General features: G+C 40.2%; 1 protein-coding gene across 1 annotated transcript in view; it reads right to left on the reverse strand.

Annotated features, from left to right (window-relative positions):
- The window catches only part of LOC126175843 (telomerase-binding protein EST1A), a 328,328-nt gene that overhangs the window by 36,649 nt on the left and 274,756 nt on the right, over window positions 1-16,923 (reverse strand). The window contains exons 15-16 of the mRNA XM_049922850.1: window positions 1,192-1,400; window positions 172-245 (exon numbers count right to left, since the gene is read on the reverse strand). Coding sequence (XP_049778807.1) covers window positions 172-245; window positions 1,192-1,400 — 283 coding nt within the window. The remainder of the gene's footprint in view (window positions 1-171; window positions 246-1,191; window positions 1,401-16,923) is intronic.

Consider the following 16,923-nt stretch of genomic DNA (forward strand, 5'->3'; position numbering starts at 1 on the left):
GAAGGGGGATCTGAAGATGAAAAAAGATAAAATGGTAAAACTTTGTACAGGAGTTGCCTCCTCCCTCCTCCTCTTCTTCTTCTTCTTCTTCTTCTTCTTTACCAAACCAAAATCATGCTGTCTTTATCACATCAGATGCAACTGTGCGTAATGTGTTGGTTGTACACTTACCCAACTCGATAGTCAGAGCAACATGGTGGAGGGTTCCACACTGCACTATGGCACAGCAGCCAGTCACACCAGACCTACAGAAACATAACAAATCAGATATATAGCTGAGATTACAAAACTTTCAGAAAATGAAAAACTAAAGCTAGTAGATGAGTTTTGACATTTGGGCAGTACATTAGCTGATAGGGGAAAAAGTATATATGATCTAATATGCATACTGGCAAAAGTATTTTTGAAAAAGAAAACTTATTCACAACAAATACAAATTCAAGTGTTAGGAAGGCTTCCTCTGAAGGTACTTGTCCGTAGTGTAGCCTTGTACAGAAATAAAACACTTCATGCAAGAAGAGAATATAAGCTTTTGAAACTTAGTGCTACAGAAGGGTGCTGAAGATTAGGTGGGTTGATCAAATAACTTATGGGGAGGTATCGAACTGAGTCAGAGAGAAAAGGAATTTGTGGCACAATTTGACTAAAAGAAGGGATCGGTTGGTAGGACACATCTTAAGACAACGAAGCATTGTCAGTTTGGTAATGGAGGGAAGTGTGGATGGTTAAAACTGTACAGAAAAACAGTGAGCAGGTTCAAATGGATGTAAGTTCCAGCAGATATGCAGAAATGAAGAGGTTTGCATGGGGATAGACTAGTGTGAAGAGCTGCGTCATACCAGTCTTCAGATTGAAGACCACAACAAAGCTTGCCTTCGGCATGCTGAAATATAAGGATCTTAAATCTGACACTTCAGCTGTACATTAATCTCCAGACACTTCTACATAGCGAAAGTAATCTAACATTCACTCAAACACAAAAAAAATTAACTCTTCAAAAACTATCAGGTGTGTGTGTGTGTGTGTGTGTGTGTGTGTGTGTGTGTGTGTGTGTGTGTGTGTGTGAGCGCGCGTGGTGGTTGGGGGGGGGATTGGTGATCAACGTATTATCGGCCCTTCGAGTCAGCAAATGCAGAAACTGTAATAGCTGCTTATTTCCACCAATGTCCTCATCAAGAACTGAAGACTGACCTTCACAGCAGGCAACAAGATCTGTAAGTCCTCACTGGAGACAAGTCGGCTAGCACCACCACCAACAGTACCAGCACCAGCACCACCCGCACCATCCACATCTCGCAGAAGGTCAATGCATTTCTCTAGTATGAGGCTAAACATTTCCAGTGATACAACCAGTGCACTCTCTTGTACAGCTGGTCGATAGCCTGGCTCCAACTGGGAATCTGTAAAAGAGAATGCTTAAGTTGGAGAATTCTGATTAAACAAACTTTGGCTTATCATATCCTGTCCACTCACCTACATCTAAACATTCTTAAAAATGAAACTGCTGATGTGTGGCATGATGATCAGATGACATTAGAAACTGGATTACATTATCCAGAGTAATAATACAGTCAAATATCTATATTAATAATAAATCTGTAAAACCATTATGTCTTTCTGTCTGTGAACACTCTAATCTCTAGAACTACTACACGAATTTTGATGGGGTTTTTGCAGATAACTTTGGATAGTTTGGGATGCCGTACAGGCTTTAGCTCATAAAAATCTAATCACGGAAAAAAATGTGATTTAAATTTTTACTAAAACTTTCTTGTCTGTGTCTGTCTGTCTGAACATTCTAATCTCCAAAACTAATAGATGGATTTTTATGGGGTTCCACCTGGTAACTTCAGTGTAGCTATGGGCACCTTATAGTAGCATTTTATCAAAATCAGGTCACAAAAGAAGAAAAGATATTTATACACATTATAAAAATGTATGTATGTATGTTCCACATGTCCACCAAATGGTTAAGAATCACTTACCTATGAAAGGGGTGGGGGGTAAGAAAGAAGTGCAGGCCACAATATGAAAATATCCAGACTTTTTCCCTCCAATATTTGAGAATAAGAGCACTCGGTGACTCGCAAAAAACGTTACACATAATTTCAAATCTTTGCAAAACTTTTTCTTATCGACCCCCCCCCCCCCAATATAACGGTGAAAGGAAAAAAGTTAAATCACTTTACATTTTCGCTATTCACACAGTAAAACTGCTGCATCAGGCACAATATCGTGAAGTTTACATACTGCTTCTTTGCTACTAACTTTCACAACACATTTAGCAGACAGTTTCCCCATATGCTGCTGACTGTACCTACAAAATTATATCGTTGTATGAAACAGTTCACTGGAGGTATGAGGGAAGGAGGAGATGTACAGAGAGAGGGGGGGGGGGGGGGGGAGGCATTAGACAACAAAAGGAAAGAAGATACGGACAGGAGAGTAGAGGAGGGATGGACGGAGAGGGCTGAGGAGGAGATGGGCAAAGAAGGGGTGAGCAGCAGATGGACATAGAGGAGGGGATGGAGGAGGTGAACGGGGATGGAGGAGCTGAACAGAGAAAAGGGGGAGAAGGAGATGGAAAGAGAGGGGGCTGAGGAGATGGACTAATACATAGCCAGGCAATGCTAGTACCCACCAAGACATAAGCATAACTCATCAACTTGAAATATTAATTATAAAAAACCTACATAGATAATTTATAACAACTCATACACAAGGTCACTCCCGTTCCCCTTCCGAGATGACTCATAATGGGCAAAGGTGTTTCACCATATTCTCATAAAATGTTGGTATCACCTGCTGCTCTGGTTGAGAGTTCAAAAGCCTCAACACATGCTTCCTCTGTTACAGCATGCCCCTCAAATTGATTCTTATCACATGAGATGATAAATTTTTCTTATGCACATAACGAAATATGTTTCAGAGACATCATCTACAACTATGTGCTTACTCTACAAGTAATGTTTGAGGGGCATGTAAACCAAGCACTGGTATCATTTCTTACGACTTTTGGTCCACTTGCATATGGTGTGTGAGATGAACATGTCTCTGTAAGACCTCAAATTTCTCTAACCTTTCTGTTGTGGCCACTGTACAATAATATGTGGGAGGCTGTAATATAAATCCAACTAATCTTAGAATATAGTTTTCTTGAGGAACTTTTGGTATGAATTGCTGAAACATCCATCCTAGATACACTACTTGGCAACTGCACAGCCCAGTTATGGAAATCTGTGACTTGAAAATGTTTTGAGTCCTGTGAAGGGGTTACAGGAGCCACAGACGGGTATTTTGCAAATCTCAATGAAGATACAATGGACAAAGTCGACTTCCCTATGAAGGAGACTGCAATGAAAAATATGTGACTCTTATACTTTAAAAACATAAAAATATTACACATTTACATAAATCATGATTAGATATGATCTTATCACACTTTCCTGAGGTATAAAGCTGTCATATCCACCCAAATGTTGGTATTAATATCATGGAGGATTCTACAGTTAACGTAGACTCACAACCATGGTGCAACTCAGCATTTTTCACACAACTTATTCTTGTCGGCGCTATGAAATACTGTACCACAAAATTTAAAATATCAGAAGAATATTACCAAAGCACCTAGAAATAGAATAGTGCATTGTCGTAAATATATATTTTTTAAATTATGTACAAAACGCAAGTTCCCCCCCCCCCCCTCCCCCCAAATCAAGATATAACCATCATATCTCATCAGGTGAATTACTTAGTAGCACTAATGGAAGCAGAGATGAAAAACTTTTAGAGATCAGATTATAAACATCAAAATTCTCAAAATAATATCCTTTCAGATTAGAAGGGCTCATAAAATTACATAGGGCAGGAAAGGGTTAATATATATTGCCAGAGGTGAAAGAATCGATGGATGAAATAAGTGATAAGTAACAGATAAATATCCTAGGACTGACTAAGGATCGAACCCTAGCTCGTTGGATCCATAATCTGGCACTTGACCAATGAACCTCTTCCTCAAATATAACCATTGTCAACACACTTATGACAATCTCTGCCCACTGATGACAACATTACTGAAGTCTGTGTTTCAGTCATACCAAATGTACTAATATAACTGACCCTTCATTATAAAAGGATTTATTTTGTTAACTAAGAGATAATATGTAACTATATCAAGTGTTTTTTGGGCATGCATGAACTGAGGTGCCATCACATATAGCCTTACTAGCTTGTGAATAATTAGACAAGAAGTACACAGGTAATTCAACATCACCAATATACGTCTGTCTGTGGATCTGCACACCTGTTCTATGCTCTTTATCAGTCACATGTGATCCTACACTGCTCCAATGACTTTCAATAAACAACTGTTGTAAAAGGGGCCAGTTTTGTTTTGGTCATCACTCTTACAAACGGTGTTACAAATCAGACATGTGATTTGATGCTGCCTGCACAACAAGAGCCACATTTGCCCACAGTTTTAAGGTATCAAATGAGGAACTGTATGGTTTTGGTTAAAGATCGATACAATAACAAATCATAGAAGTAACAGATGTTGAAACTGTAGAGTCAACTAAGGCACGAAAAGACTTTTTAAAGAAGCAGACAGAAAAAAGGAATCAAGATTTCGATGAAAGTGGAACAACACAAGAAGGAACAACAGTGGTGAAGAATGAAAGAAGTGTGGACTCCAAAGGAAACTGTGGCTGAAAACCATGTAACAGAAACAATGCTGATTTGCAATACCCTCCATAAGAGTTATTCAAGGAAGGGAGGAATCATAAATGACCAAATGTGGAATAACAAGATCAAGAACAAGTCCTGGTTGAACACTACGGTTCTTAAATTAGTATTGGTAACTTCTACTTCAAGTAATTTTGACCAGTCTCTCAGTACTACAATCATACTGCATGATTTAAATGGAATTTTGGTGGCCTTTTGGCAACAGATGCAATTGACGGAATTTCTGAAACACAAATGAAATAATGTTTCGTATCACTAACAACAAAAGAGAACCTGGGGCAGTGAATCAATCACCTTCCTAAAAATTTGCTACATCCACAATCATCATACACGCCAAAAATCAAAATTTGGCAGACTCCCTACACTTAACCTGATACAGTGCTCTACATCTCCTAGATTCTAAACTTACTTATAAAGTAAGAGATCAGCAGTAATAGCCACAATTTAAACATCATCACACTGCTACCATTCATACAGTCCAGGCTACTCCCTGACAGAATAAGGTGCTTTGCATCATTAACGTCTATAAACTGAAATTAACCGTAATAACCTTCCCCGTCTAGCTATTAATGTTGTATATTTGTGTGTTTATTATATAGTGCAACAAAAATGAGAACCCACATATTGTCTAATTCCAATGTCTCACCTTTAAATTCTAGTTCCCACTATAAAATCTGTTCTTTACAAATGTGACATGCAACCAATTGCTAAAAAACACCAAAATACTCTTCATTATTAATTTCTCATACACCACTTTTATTTCATATTAGTTTTCTTTAACAATAATTCGTGTTACTCTAAAAATGTCCATATAGAAATGACAATAATGCACTTTCATCCCACTGCAAAGTAACTTAATAGTTTTATAAAGATATATCAATAAATGTCACCCCCTCCCAAACAATGGACCTTGCCAATGGGTGCCTCAGCGATACAGATAGCCGTAGCGTAGGTGCAACCAGGATGGAGAGGTACTTGTTAATATGCCAGACAAGTATGTGGTTCCTGAAGAGGGGCAGCAGCCTTTTCAGTAGTTACAGGGGCAACAGTCTGGATGATTGACTGATATGGCCTTGAAACATCATCCAAAATGGCCTTGCTGTGCGGTACTGCAAATTGCTGGAAGCAAGGGGAAACTACAGCTGTAACTTCTCCTGAGGGCATACAACTTTGCTGTATGTTTAAACGATAATGGCATCCTCTTGGGTAATATACTCTACAGGTAAAATAGTCAACCATGTCGTTATCACGAGAAACAAAACTGGTGTTCTATTGATCGGAGCATGGACTCAGATCCCTTAATCAGGCAGGTAGGTTAGAAAATTTAAAAGGGAAGCGGATAAATTAAAGTTAGACATAGTGGGAACTATGTGAAGTTCGGCGGCAGGATATCTAGTCAGGTGAGTACAGGCTCTTAAGTACAAAATCAAATAGGGGTAATACAGGACTAGGTTTAATAATGAATAAAAAATAGGAACATGGATAAGCTACTATGAACAGCATAAAGAATGCATTATTGTAGTCAAGACAGACAAGAGGCCCACACCCACCACAGTTTATATGCCAACTAGCTCTGCAGATGATGAAAAGATTGAAGAAATGTATAATGAGATAAAACAAATTATTTAGTTAAGGGAGCCCAAACTTTAATAGTTAAGGGGGGCTGGAAAAAGGTAGAGAAGGAAAAGTAGTAGATGAATATGGATTTAGGGGAAAGGAATGAAAGAGGAAGCCAGCTAGCAGAATTTTGCACAGAGTATAGTTTAATCATAGCTAACACTTGGTTTAAGAATCATGAAAGAAGACTCTATACATGGAAGAGATCCTGAGACACCAGGTTTCAGACAGAATATGTAATTGTAAGACAAGAGATTTAGGAAGCAGATTTTCAATTGTAAGCCCTTTCCAAGGCAGATGCAGACTCTACCACAATTCATAGGTTGCCAACCGTATATTAAAACTGAAGAGACTGCAAAAAGATAGGAATTTAAGGAGATGGGACCTGGATAAACTGAGAGAACCAGAAGTTGTAGAGTGTTTCAGAAGGAGCATCAGGGAACGATTTACAAGAATGGGGAAAGGAAGACGGTAGAAGAAGAATGGGTAGCTTTGAGAGATGAAATAGTGAAGGCAGCAGAGGATCAAGTACGTAAAAACATGAATGCTAGTAGAAGTCCTTGGGCAACACAAGAGATACTGAATTTAATTGATGACTGGAGCAAATATAAAAATGCAGTAAATGAAGCAGGCACAAAGGAATACAAATGTAAGGATGTAGAAGCATGTTATGTATCACTAGCGGTACGATAGATGCTGCCTACACGAAAATGGAAGAGACCTTTTGAAAAAAAAAAAAAAAAAAAGCCTGTATAAACATTAAGAGCTCTGATGGAAAACCAGTCCCAAGCAAAGAAGGGAAAGCAGAAAGGTGGAAGGAGTATATGAGGGCCTGTACAAGGAAGATGTACTTCAGGACAATATTATGAAAATGGAAGAGGACACAGGTGAAGATGAGAAGGGAGATATGATACTGTGTTAGGAATTTGACAAAGCACTGAAATACTTAATTCGAAACAAGTTCCCAAGAGTATACAATATTCCATTAGTGCTCCTGATAGCTTTGGAATAGCCAAACATGACAAACTCTTCCAGCTGGTGAGCAAAATGTATGAGACAGGGGAAATACCTTCAGACTTCAAGAAGAATATAATAAGCTAATTCCAAGGAAAGCAGGCACTAAAATATGTGAGAATTACTGAACTATCAGTTTAATAAGACACGGTTGCAAAATACTAACACATATGCTTTACAGAAGAATGGAAAAACTGGTAGAAGGTAACCTCGACGAAGACCAGTTTGGATTCCAGAGAAATGTAGAAACACGTTAAGCTTTCCTCATAGAAGGTAGGTTATGGTAAGGCAAACCTACGTTTATTGCATTTGTGGACTTAGAGAAAGCTTTTGTCAATGTTGACTGGAATATTCTCTTTCAGACTCTGAAGATGGCAGGGGTCAAATACAGGGAGCAAAATGCTATTTACAATTTGCACAGAAACCAGATGGCAGTTATAGAAGTCAAGGGGCACAAAAGGGAAGAAGTGGTTGAGAAGGGAGTGAGACAGGGTTGGAGCCTGTCCCCAATGTTATTCGATCTGTATACTGAGCAAGCAGTATAGGAAATAAAAGATAAATTTGGAGTAGGAACTAAAATCCAGGGAGAAGAAATAAAAACCTGGAGGTTTGCCGATGACACTGTAATTCGGTCAGACACAGAATAGGACTTGGAAGTGCAGTTAAACGAAAAGGACAGTGTCTTGAAAGGAGGATACAAGATGAACATCAAGAAAAGCAAAACGAGGATAATGTAATGTATTCGAATTAAATCAGGTGATGCTGAGGGAATTAGAATGCTCAATATTAGATTGGTAGATCACATAGCTAATGGGGAGGTACTGAATAGAAGTGGGGAAGAGAGAGATTTGTGGTACAACCTGATCAGAAGAGGGAGTTGGTTGGTAGGACACATTTTGAGGCATCAGGGGATCACCAATTTAGTACTGGAGGGAAGCTTGGGGGGGGGGGGGGGGGTAAACATCGTAGGGGGAGACAAGAGATGAATAGGCTTGCACAGGATAGAGTAGCATGGAGAGCTGGATCAAACCAGACTTTGGACTGAAGACCATATCAACAACATGAATAAATGTAAAGCATCTGGCTGAAAAAGCTCACAGTGCACGTCCTAAAAAAAGCCAGTTCTTTCCCTTCTGGGAAGAGAGTGAACAGTGGCAGGACAAAAACATAGAGAGATAGCCAAGAGGCTGCAGCAGTGGAAGTGAGGCGCCCACAACCTGTAGCCTCCGATGCACTCCACTGCCCGCTGGAAGCTTACTCATGGGCTGGCCCTCTCTTAACTGCTCTGCTCATTTTACTAAAGCCACAGAGCTATTAATATTTTTACGCAGTCTCCTTCGTCTTGCGTCCATTGTGATGACTAACGTATTTACTCGAATCTAAGCCGCACCTGAAAAATGAGACTCGAAATCAAGGGAAAAAAATTTTCCCGAATCTACGCCGCACCTGAAATTTGAGATTCGAAATTCAAGGGGAGAGAAAAGTTTAAGACCGCACCTCCAAATTGAAACAAAGTTGGTCCATTGTAACATGAGACACAATTTAAATATAATGGATACAGCTTCAGGAGTTTGGTTGGAGTCGTAAGCTTAGCAGTTAAGCTTTACCAGGTAGCCATTGCTTTTTCACGTGCATCGTCTGGTTTGAATCGATTGCTTATTTCGCTTTGATCTGTTAAGTGCCGTTCTCTTCGTTATAGGTGTTGCTAAAAATGCATTGTTGTACTGTGCCATGCATTGTTTGCCGCATTCTGATGATGAGTGTTTACGGCCTGTCGCCGCTGACGGCATGGCTTGCTTTTGTGCCCGCTACCGCCGCTTACGGAAAAAAAAAAAAAAAAAAAAAAAAAAAAAAAAAAAAAAAAAAAAAAAAAAAAAAGAGGAATTGTCTCATTAGCGAAACAATGGCAAGACACTGCTATTTGTTGTTACTTACACTACTGCTTTCTTTGATAATGAACAACAAGAACCAAATAATACACTGCGGATGATAGAAAATGTTCTGCACGAGAATTTAACGAAAATTTCTCTCCGTTTGAAAATCTTTGCAAACGCCTCTTTAGTACATTACATTCTGCACAGAAATTAGTCATCTTAGATTCAAAAATCTAGTCAGTTGCTGTGCTTCATTTCTGACTGTATCACTGTTCAGCATAAGAATAATATGAATATAAATATGACATGATATGTATATTCTTCCGCGTTTGCTGTCTCACTTTAGTTTCGCAGTTTATTAAGCAGACAGGATTCAAATGAAATAGCCGCAAACACGAAAGAATACATGGTATAATGTTTACATTCGTATTATTCTTATGGTGAAGTGAATACTGCATGTGATTCACGATTCATAAAAGTTTCTATTAGCAACCATCTCTTGTCACAGATAGGAAAAAATTCAGAACGTAGAGTTGGCCATATTGACAAACATCCCAAACAGTCTCGCCAGTCGGATTTTTGTAGTAGATTTTTAGTGATGACTTCAAATGCAGAGTGTGTTGTTGTCTTCAATCCGTAGGCTAGTTTGATACAGCTCTCCACGCTTTTCTATCCTGTGCAATGCAGAGTAGCAACACTTATAAAATAAGAATGAAAATAACTTAGAAATTAAACGCTGAAATTTAAAACAAAATTTTATTAGGTTTGTAGTACATCTTATACGAAACGTTTAAAATATCAGTCATGATTCGGAATCACTATCATTCGATTCTTTGTTGCTCATTTCTTCATAGAGAGCATCGTCCTCCGTACCATCTAGTGCATTGGATATCGAACATTTTTGTTGCACAGTCTGATTTGGAACACACTTCCATGCATCATAAATCCATTGGCACACTTGCGACAAACTTGCTCGTTTTGCACGTCCTGTTGGTGTCAGTTGTCTGTCGCTTTTCGAAAGCCAGTCTCTGTACATGCGTTTAAGCTTGTCCTTAAATTGTTCAATTATTCAAACAGACGTCAAGTGGTTGTAAAATTGAGGTAATCTCGCCAGCAATTACTGCCAAGTCCGTTTTGCTTTCCTCTACATTTCGTTTAACTGCAGGTGTTGTATGGCTTGCGTACGGCAAAGGCGCCTAATTATGAAGCGCTGAAAATCCCCAAGTTTTTCTTCATAATTTTTCGGCAGCTTCTGTGCAACTGTAGTTCGCCTCCGAAATGAAAAACCCCAGCGCTTCATAAACAGATCAATCCAGCTGTGACTAGCCTTAAAATTTTCGATTTTTTGCTCTCTAACAATTTCATGTGCCTTAATTTTTAAAATTTCGGCGTTCACGGGCAGGACGCTGTTCCTTAACAAATTCATTTGAAATCACTTCTAGTGCATGATATCGGCCACACTTTGGCCCACTAAATGCTTTCCTGGTACTTGAAAATTCAAATAATTTGTCTCTCTGTAGTCGCCATCGCCTGACGTTGCTCTCATCAATCCCGTATCGCAGATCTGCAGCACGATTAGAACTTTGTTCCGCAAAAGAAATAGCTCCCCTCTTGAGTTTGGCACTATAATGAAAGCGCTTCAATATGGTTCACTAACACCTACAAGTACTTTACAAAATGCCACGAAGCAATAGGTGCGCTATGTGAAATCTTAATGGGCCCCAGCGTATCAACTCGTGCAACAATCCCAAAGTCTTGTACACTGCTGGCATTTTTGTGTTAAGAAATTTATTTTCGTTGCTACGAATATTTGAAAGGCCGCTACATTCGAAGATCAACAATACGAAATTTCTATTTACTTCGTTGGATAATGTATGAAAATGCAGTGGTCGAAACTCGGGGCGGAGAAAGAAGCTCGTCTTCTACCTTTTTTTAAAAATTTATGTACTGACGCAGAGGTTTTGGCGCCAGTATTTATCTTTGTGCCTGCAAAGCATGCCTGTGTAGCGCTACATATATTCGACGGCAGAAGTTAGTTGTGGCGGCACCTACCAACATTTTTCAGAACTTCCGCTTACTTTTCACGCGATTCTAAGCCGCAGGCGGATTTTTTGATTACAAAAACCGGAAAAAAGTGCGGCTTAGATTCGAGTAAATACGGTATCGGCCACTCGTCATTCCGCTGTAAAAGCTGTCAAAGAAAAGCACTACAGTGAATCTAAACCTTGACAGCTATTCGCCTCTCTTTATTCTACTGCAGCGTAATTACTTTCAAGCAAAAGACACTGACAAAATAGTAGAGAAAAGTCACGAGCAAAGTGTCGTACACATTACTTATCCTGGTAACGCTTTCGTAATTCGTTGACAATCAAGTCGCAACATCCCTTCTGCCTTAGTTCGCCGCAGCTCTACCATTTCGACGAAACGGAAGTGCTCGATAACATTATGACTTGACTTCAAAAGAACGTAACGCCATATTACTAAGTTGGATTTATCCAAATACTCATCCGGAAATCAAAAGTGTCTCACAATATTTCCCGGGTACACTGAGATCATCGCCATCTTGAAGATCTACGAGAGTGGTCTGTTAAGTCATCTTTCGTCGTCGACACGTATCGTACAAAGCTGAATCGACACATTAATCTGAACAGTAACCACTATCGCACTCAATATTCGTCTTGGTGTTAAATCTGTACTGTGATTATTTTCTCCTCAAAACAATGCATGGGCGCTAATGACCACTTTGTCGGAGAGAATAAAAGAAAAGAAAAAACCAACTAACAGTGCCCAAACGATCAGCGATGGCGGGCAATGTAAACCTCGTAACTCGATTTGTCTGTGAAGACTTCATAATTCCAGTAATGAGTAGCTCCATTATGAAAAGGATTTATCGAATCTGTATTAGGTGTGCTGTACGGTTGGCGCAGTGGGTATAATTTTGGGTTAGCGTGCAGGAGGTCGATGGTTCTATCCTGGGTTGAGGCATATGGTTTTTATTTGGTAAATGTAGTCCAGGTGGTACCGTATCTGGCATCTTAATCGTCAACAGCGATTGCAGCGGGTCCTCCAGAAAACAATTCCACTTACATATTACAATCATAGAAATGGAAGATTGGTCTGCTTTGAAAGAAGCCCTTTCCATGTCGTGGGCATAAATTTATTCGCACCACTTCATCTACTAGATGTGAAACCTATTTTCTTTGTACCCTCCTCCAATGGTCCCATAGATTAGTACCAACTATTATTCTTGCCTCCTTCAGGTCCATTACATTTTGTTAGACCCTTATATTACAGTAGGACTAGCAACGTGCTGTGCAAATATTATCCAAACTCAGTTACTATTTGTATGTGTTATCACCATGGTCCCACTATTTATGCCGTTCAACACTGAGTCTGGTAACCGCATGCTGTTTAGTAGGTACCTCAATGCATTATTATTATTATTATTATTATTATTATTATTATTATTATTATTCTATCAATGGGATTGTGGAAACATCAGGTCTATTGAAACTGTAATTCGAAACCGAACATTTCAGTATTAGCGGTGTTGGGATGAATCATGCAGAACGATATCTGTCAGAGGAGAAATACATGTTATGTGGAACAGCGTGCAGGACTGACAGCGTGCTTATATTGTGCGCACTGTCCACCAGACAGGGACCAGTTGCGAGCAGAGTAACGCGCCCATGACACACTCCAATGTACATGCATACACGTATCGAATTTTCTCATTGTAACCCTCTAAACCAGTGTGGCAGATGTATGGCATACACAAACGATGAATATGTGGATATGATTCTGGTCCTTGGTGCGTCTGATAACTGGGCTGGTGTTGCCGCTCGTGAATATGCTTCTAGATATCCTTGTCGACGCCATCCAGATAAAATGTGTTTCGCCGTCTGGGGCTGCGCCTTCAGGAGTCAGGTTCTCTCCTTCCACCATTGCATGACAGGGTCGTCCACGGACTCGCCATACTCCAGCTACTGAGGAAGCTATTCTGGAGGTCATGCACCAAGAACCTCAGCGAAGTACACGTAGAGTAGCAAGGCAGATGCGTGTCTCGCAACAAACGATCGTTAACATGCTGCACGAGCATGGGCTGCACCCCTATCATCATGCTTTCACGGAACACTTGCATCCTGCAGATCGCCATTAGTGGATGGCATTCTGTGAACGGTTCCAACAACAGCAGGAAGCAAACGATGACCTCGTGAACACCATAATATAGTCGGATGAAGCAGCCTTCACTCATGAGGGTGTCTTCAATATGCACAATGCACAACATTGGTGTGGGGTTAACCCACATGACTCCCGCGACCGTGGATATTGAGTTCGCATTGGTATCAACACCTGGGCCAGAATATTGGGCGACAGATGTTTGGGCCACTATTGCCTGACCGCTTGACTGCACGAACGTATCATGCATTCCCCTAAAACTATCTGTCTGATGTGCGGGAAGATGTTCCACCACATCTTCAGCAGAGGAAATGGTTCCAACACGATGGTGTACCTCCACACCTTGGAATTAATGTGCGACAGTATTTCAACAGACTATTTCCAGGGAAATGGCTTGGACGTGGAGGTCCAGTTGTATGGCCACCACTTTCACCTGACCTAAATCCCTTGGACTCCTTCCTGTGGGGACACCTGAAGGAGCACATGTACTTTACTCCGCCGAATGGTAACGCGTGTTCATGCTGCTCTTGTTACTGAGGACACAGCTTTGCTGTAAGGGTCCAGAGCTGTATGCTTCGGCGGGTTGCGCAATGTTGGGACATGCAGGGCGGTCACTTTGAGCATTTGTTGTTCTGAGGACAACGTATTCTGTTGTGAAGGTCATGCGGTCATTAATATGGAAATTATTTTTTGTCAGTGGTTGCTAATATGCGACATCTGAGCGCTCATATTACATGTAGTATAAATGACAGGTACATGTTGTGCAATTGTACTGTGCTATCATCTTTAGCATCTAGAAATTGATAATGTTTTGTAGCTATTCTGTGCTATGACAGGTCATTTGTTTCAACTGTCTATTTCTTATTTGTCTAACCACCGATTTGTTATGTTCACCGATACAAAACGTAAATTTAGGATACATGTGACCTAAGAAACGGTGTATATTACAGTATGAAATGTCAGAACGAAATTAGCAAATAAAAAGATTCGCCCCAACCCACGATTAAACCCTCGACCTCCTGCATGCTAACAAAACTATCCACTGCACCAACTGCACAGGATAGCAAATAGTTTTTTTTTTTTTTTTTTTTAATCGCTGGCATGTAAGGAGTTGCGCTGTGAAGCCCGAGTGCGCGAATTTCGCTTCACCCTGCATTGTTGCACATGTAACAACATAAAAGGTATCACTTCACCATATTTTTTAAAAACCGATTTTTGCTCCTCCTCTAAAATTTAACGAAATGGAGTAACGAGGTTTTCTTTGCCTAAGCCCTGTGGTAACTACAGCTCACTGCTTACTTAGAGTTGGCAACAAAAGTGCTAAGTAGCTTTTGTAGGGCTAGACAACTAAATTCACATGCTAAAAGCAGTCTAAGACTGACATTCCTAAGAGCAGGCCTACAGATGGCATGCACATATTCGCAGCACTTAAATTTCACGAATTAATATTCTGACCATTATTTATAACTTTCCTGTATGAAACGATCCTCTTACCGCTAAAATTTAAATCTTTTTTATCGCCAGAGCGCATTTCAGAACATACACCAGGGTATGCAGTCGTGGTAGCTTCACCACGATCTTAACGTCTTCCATACATGACACTTACCTTCTACCTGCTACTCACTTCGTCGGAAAATGCTGTGAAATGTTGCATAACGGATTTGTGCTGTCTCATACCAATGCCCACCAGTCTTTGTCGAAACGCGGTTCGATGTAAAGGGGTACTATAAATTCTTCACTTGGTTTCGAAGTAGTATATTTTTGTAAGCACAACTTCAACTATGACTGAAGCATGAACAGAACCGTAAACTTGCCAGGTTTGCATTGTGCCCACTAGTTGGCGTTAGGAGTGCAACCTTGACAAAATGGCCAAGAAGAGTTTTGTGCTGGAACATACGAATTGTTTATCTGTTAACAAGAGTGAAACGTTCATTCAGAAGGATTATAGGAAAGAACAGTTATGTAACAGACCACTGTGCGTTGGTATCGACAATTTAGGGACACAGAAAGATCAGATACAAAAAAATTATCCGTCGATCAAGTGTGCCAGCGACTGCGATAAAGACGACGGAAACTTTCGTACGCAATAAAATGGACAACATTAAGATAAAGCAACCGTCGGCGCAAGACACGAACTTGGAACACCGCTGCAAACGGTGTGGAAGCTATTGCGACGGCGGTTACATTTCAAACTAGAGCAACAAATTGAAACCGGAAGGTTATGGCTGGTCTTTTCAATTTTGCATCACAATGCAGAAAGTACGTCAAGTTGAACATTTCGCTTCCAAGCTGATATTCAGCAACGAAGCAACCTTCTATTTACTTATCTGGAAAGGTTAATCGCCCCAAAGTGAGGGTGTGGGGCACTGAAAATCCTCAAGAAATTGTGATGCACGAACGACATTCATCCGCGGTTAATGTTCTCTGTGCAACGTCACAGAAGACGAAGTCTGCTGTTTTTCTTCTGTGACAATACTGACGGATAAGTCCAATTTTGATCTGTTGCTGTTGCGGTTTTTTTCCACAACTGACTCCTGACATCGAAAATTGCATCTTCCAACACAACGCGGCATCTATATTTGTGGCTACCTAAACGACGAACTTCCGTATCGCTGGATTGGGCGTCATGGTGGTGGTGGTGATGTGGCTGCTCCCTTATGGGATTTGCTTTTTTTAGTAGGGATTGCTACGCTGGAACGATCTTGACCACCGCTTTGACATGTGTCGTGTGACCTGAGGGGCACTCATCGAACACTTGTTGTTGTTGTTGTTGTTGTTGTTGTTGTGGTCTTCAGTCCTGAGACTGGTTTGATGCAACTCTCCATGCTACTCTATCCTGTGCAAGCTTCTTCATCTCCCAGTACCTACTGCAACCTACATCCTTCTGAATCTGTTTAGTGAATTCATGCCTTGGTCTCCCTCTACAATTTCTACCCTCCACACTGCCCTCCAATACTAAATTGGAGAGCCCTTGATGCCTCAGAACATATCCTACCAACTGATCCCTTCTCCTAGTCAAGTTGTGCCACAAATTTATCCTCTCCCCAATTTTACTCAGTACCTCTTATTAGTTATGTGATCTACCCATCTAATCTTCAGCATTCTTCTGTAGCACCACATTTCGAAAGCTTCTATTCTATTCTTGTCCAAATTATTTATCATCCATGTTTCACTTCCATATAAGGCTACACTCCATACAAATACTTTCAAAAACGACTTTCTGACACTTAAATCTATACTCGATGTTAACATATTCTCTTCTTCAGAAACGCTTTCCTTGCCATTGCCAGTCTACATTTTATATCCTCTATACTTCGACCATCATCAGTTATTTTGCTCCCCAAATAGCAAAATTCCTTTACTACTTTAAGTGTATCATTTCCTAAACTAATTCCCTCAGCATCACTCGACTTAATTCGACTACATTCCATTATCCTAGTTTTGCTTTTGTTGATGTTCATCTTATACCCTCCTTTCAAGACACCGTCCATTCCGT

Source organism: Schistocerca cancellata, chromosome 1 (assembly GCF_023864275.1).
Source record: "Schistocerca cancellata isolate TAMUIC-IGC-003103 chromosome 1, iqSchCanc2.1, whole genome shotgun sequence".
Taxonomy (NCBI): Eukaryota; Metazoa; Arthropoda; class Insecta; order Orthoptera; family Acrididae; genus Schistocerca; species Schistocerca cancellata.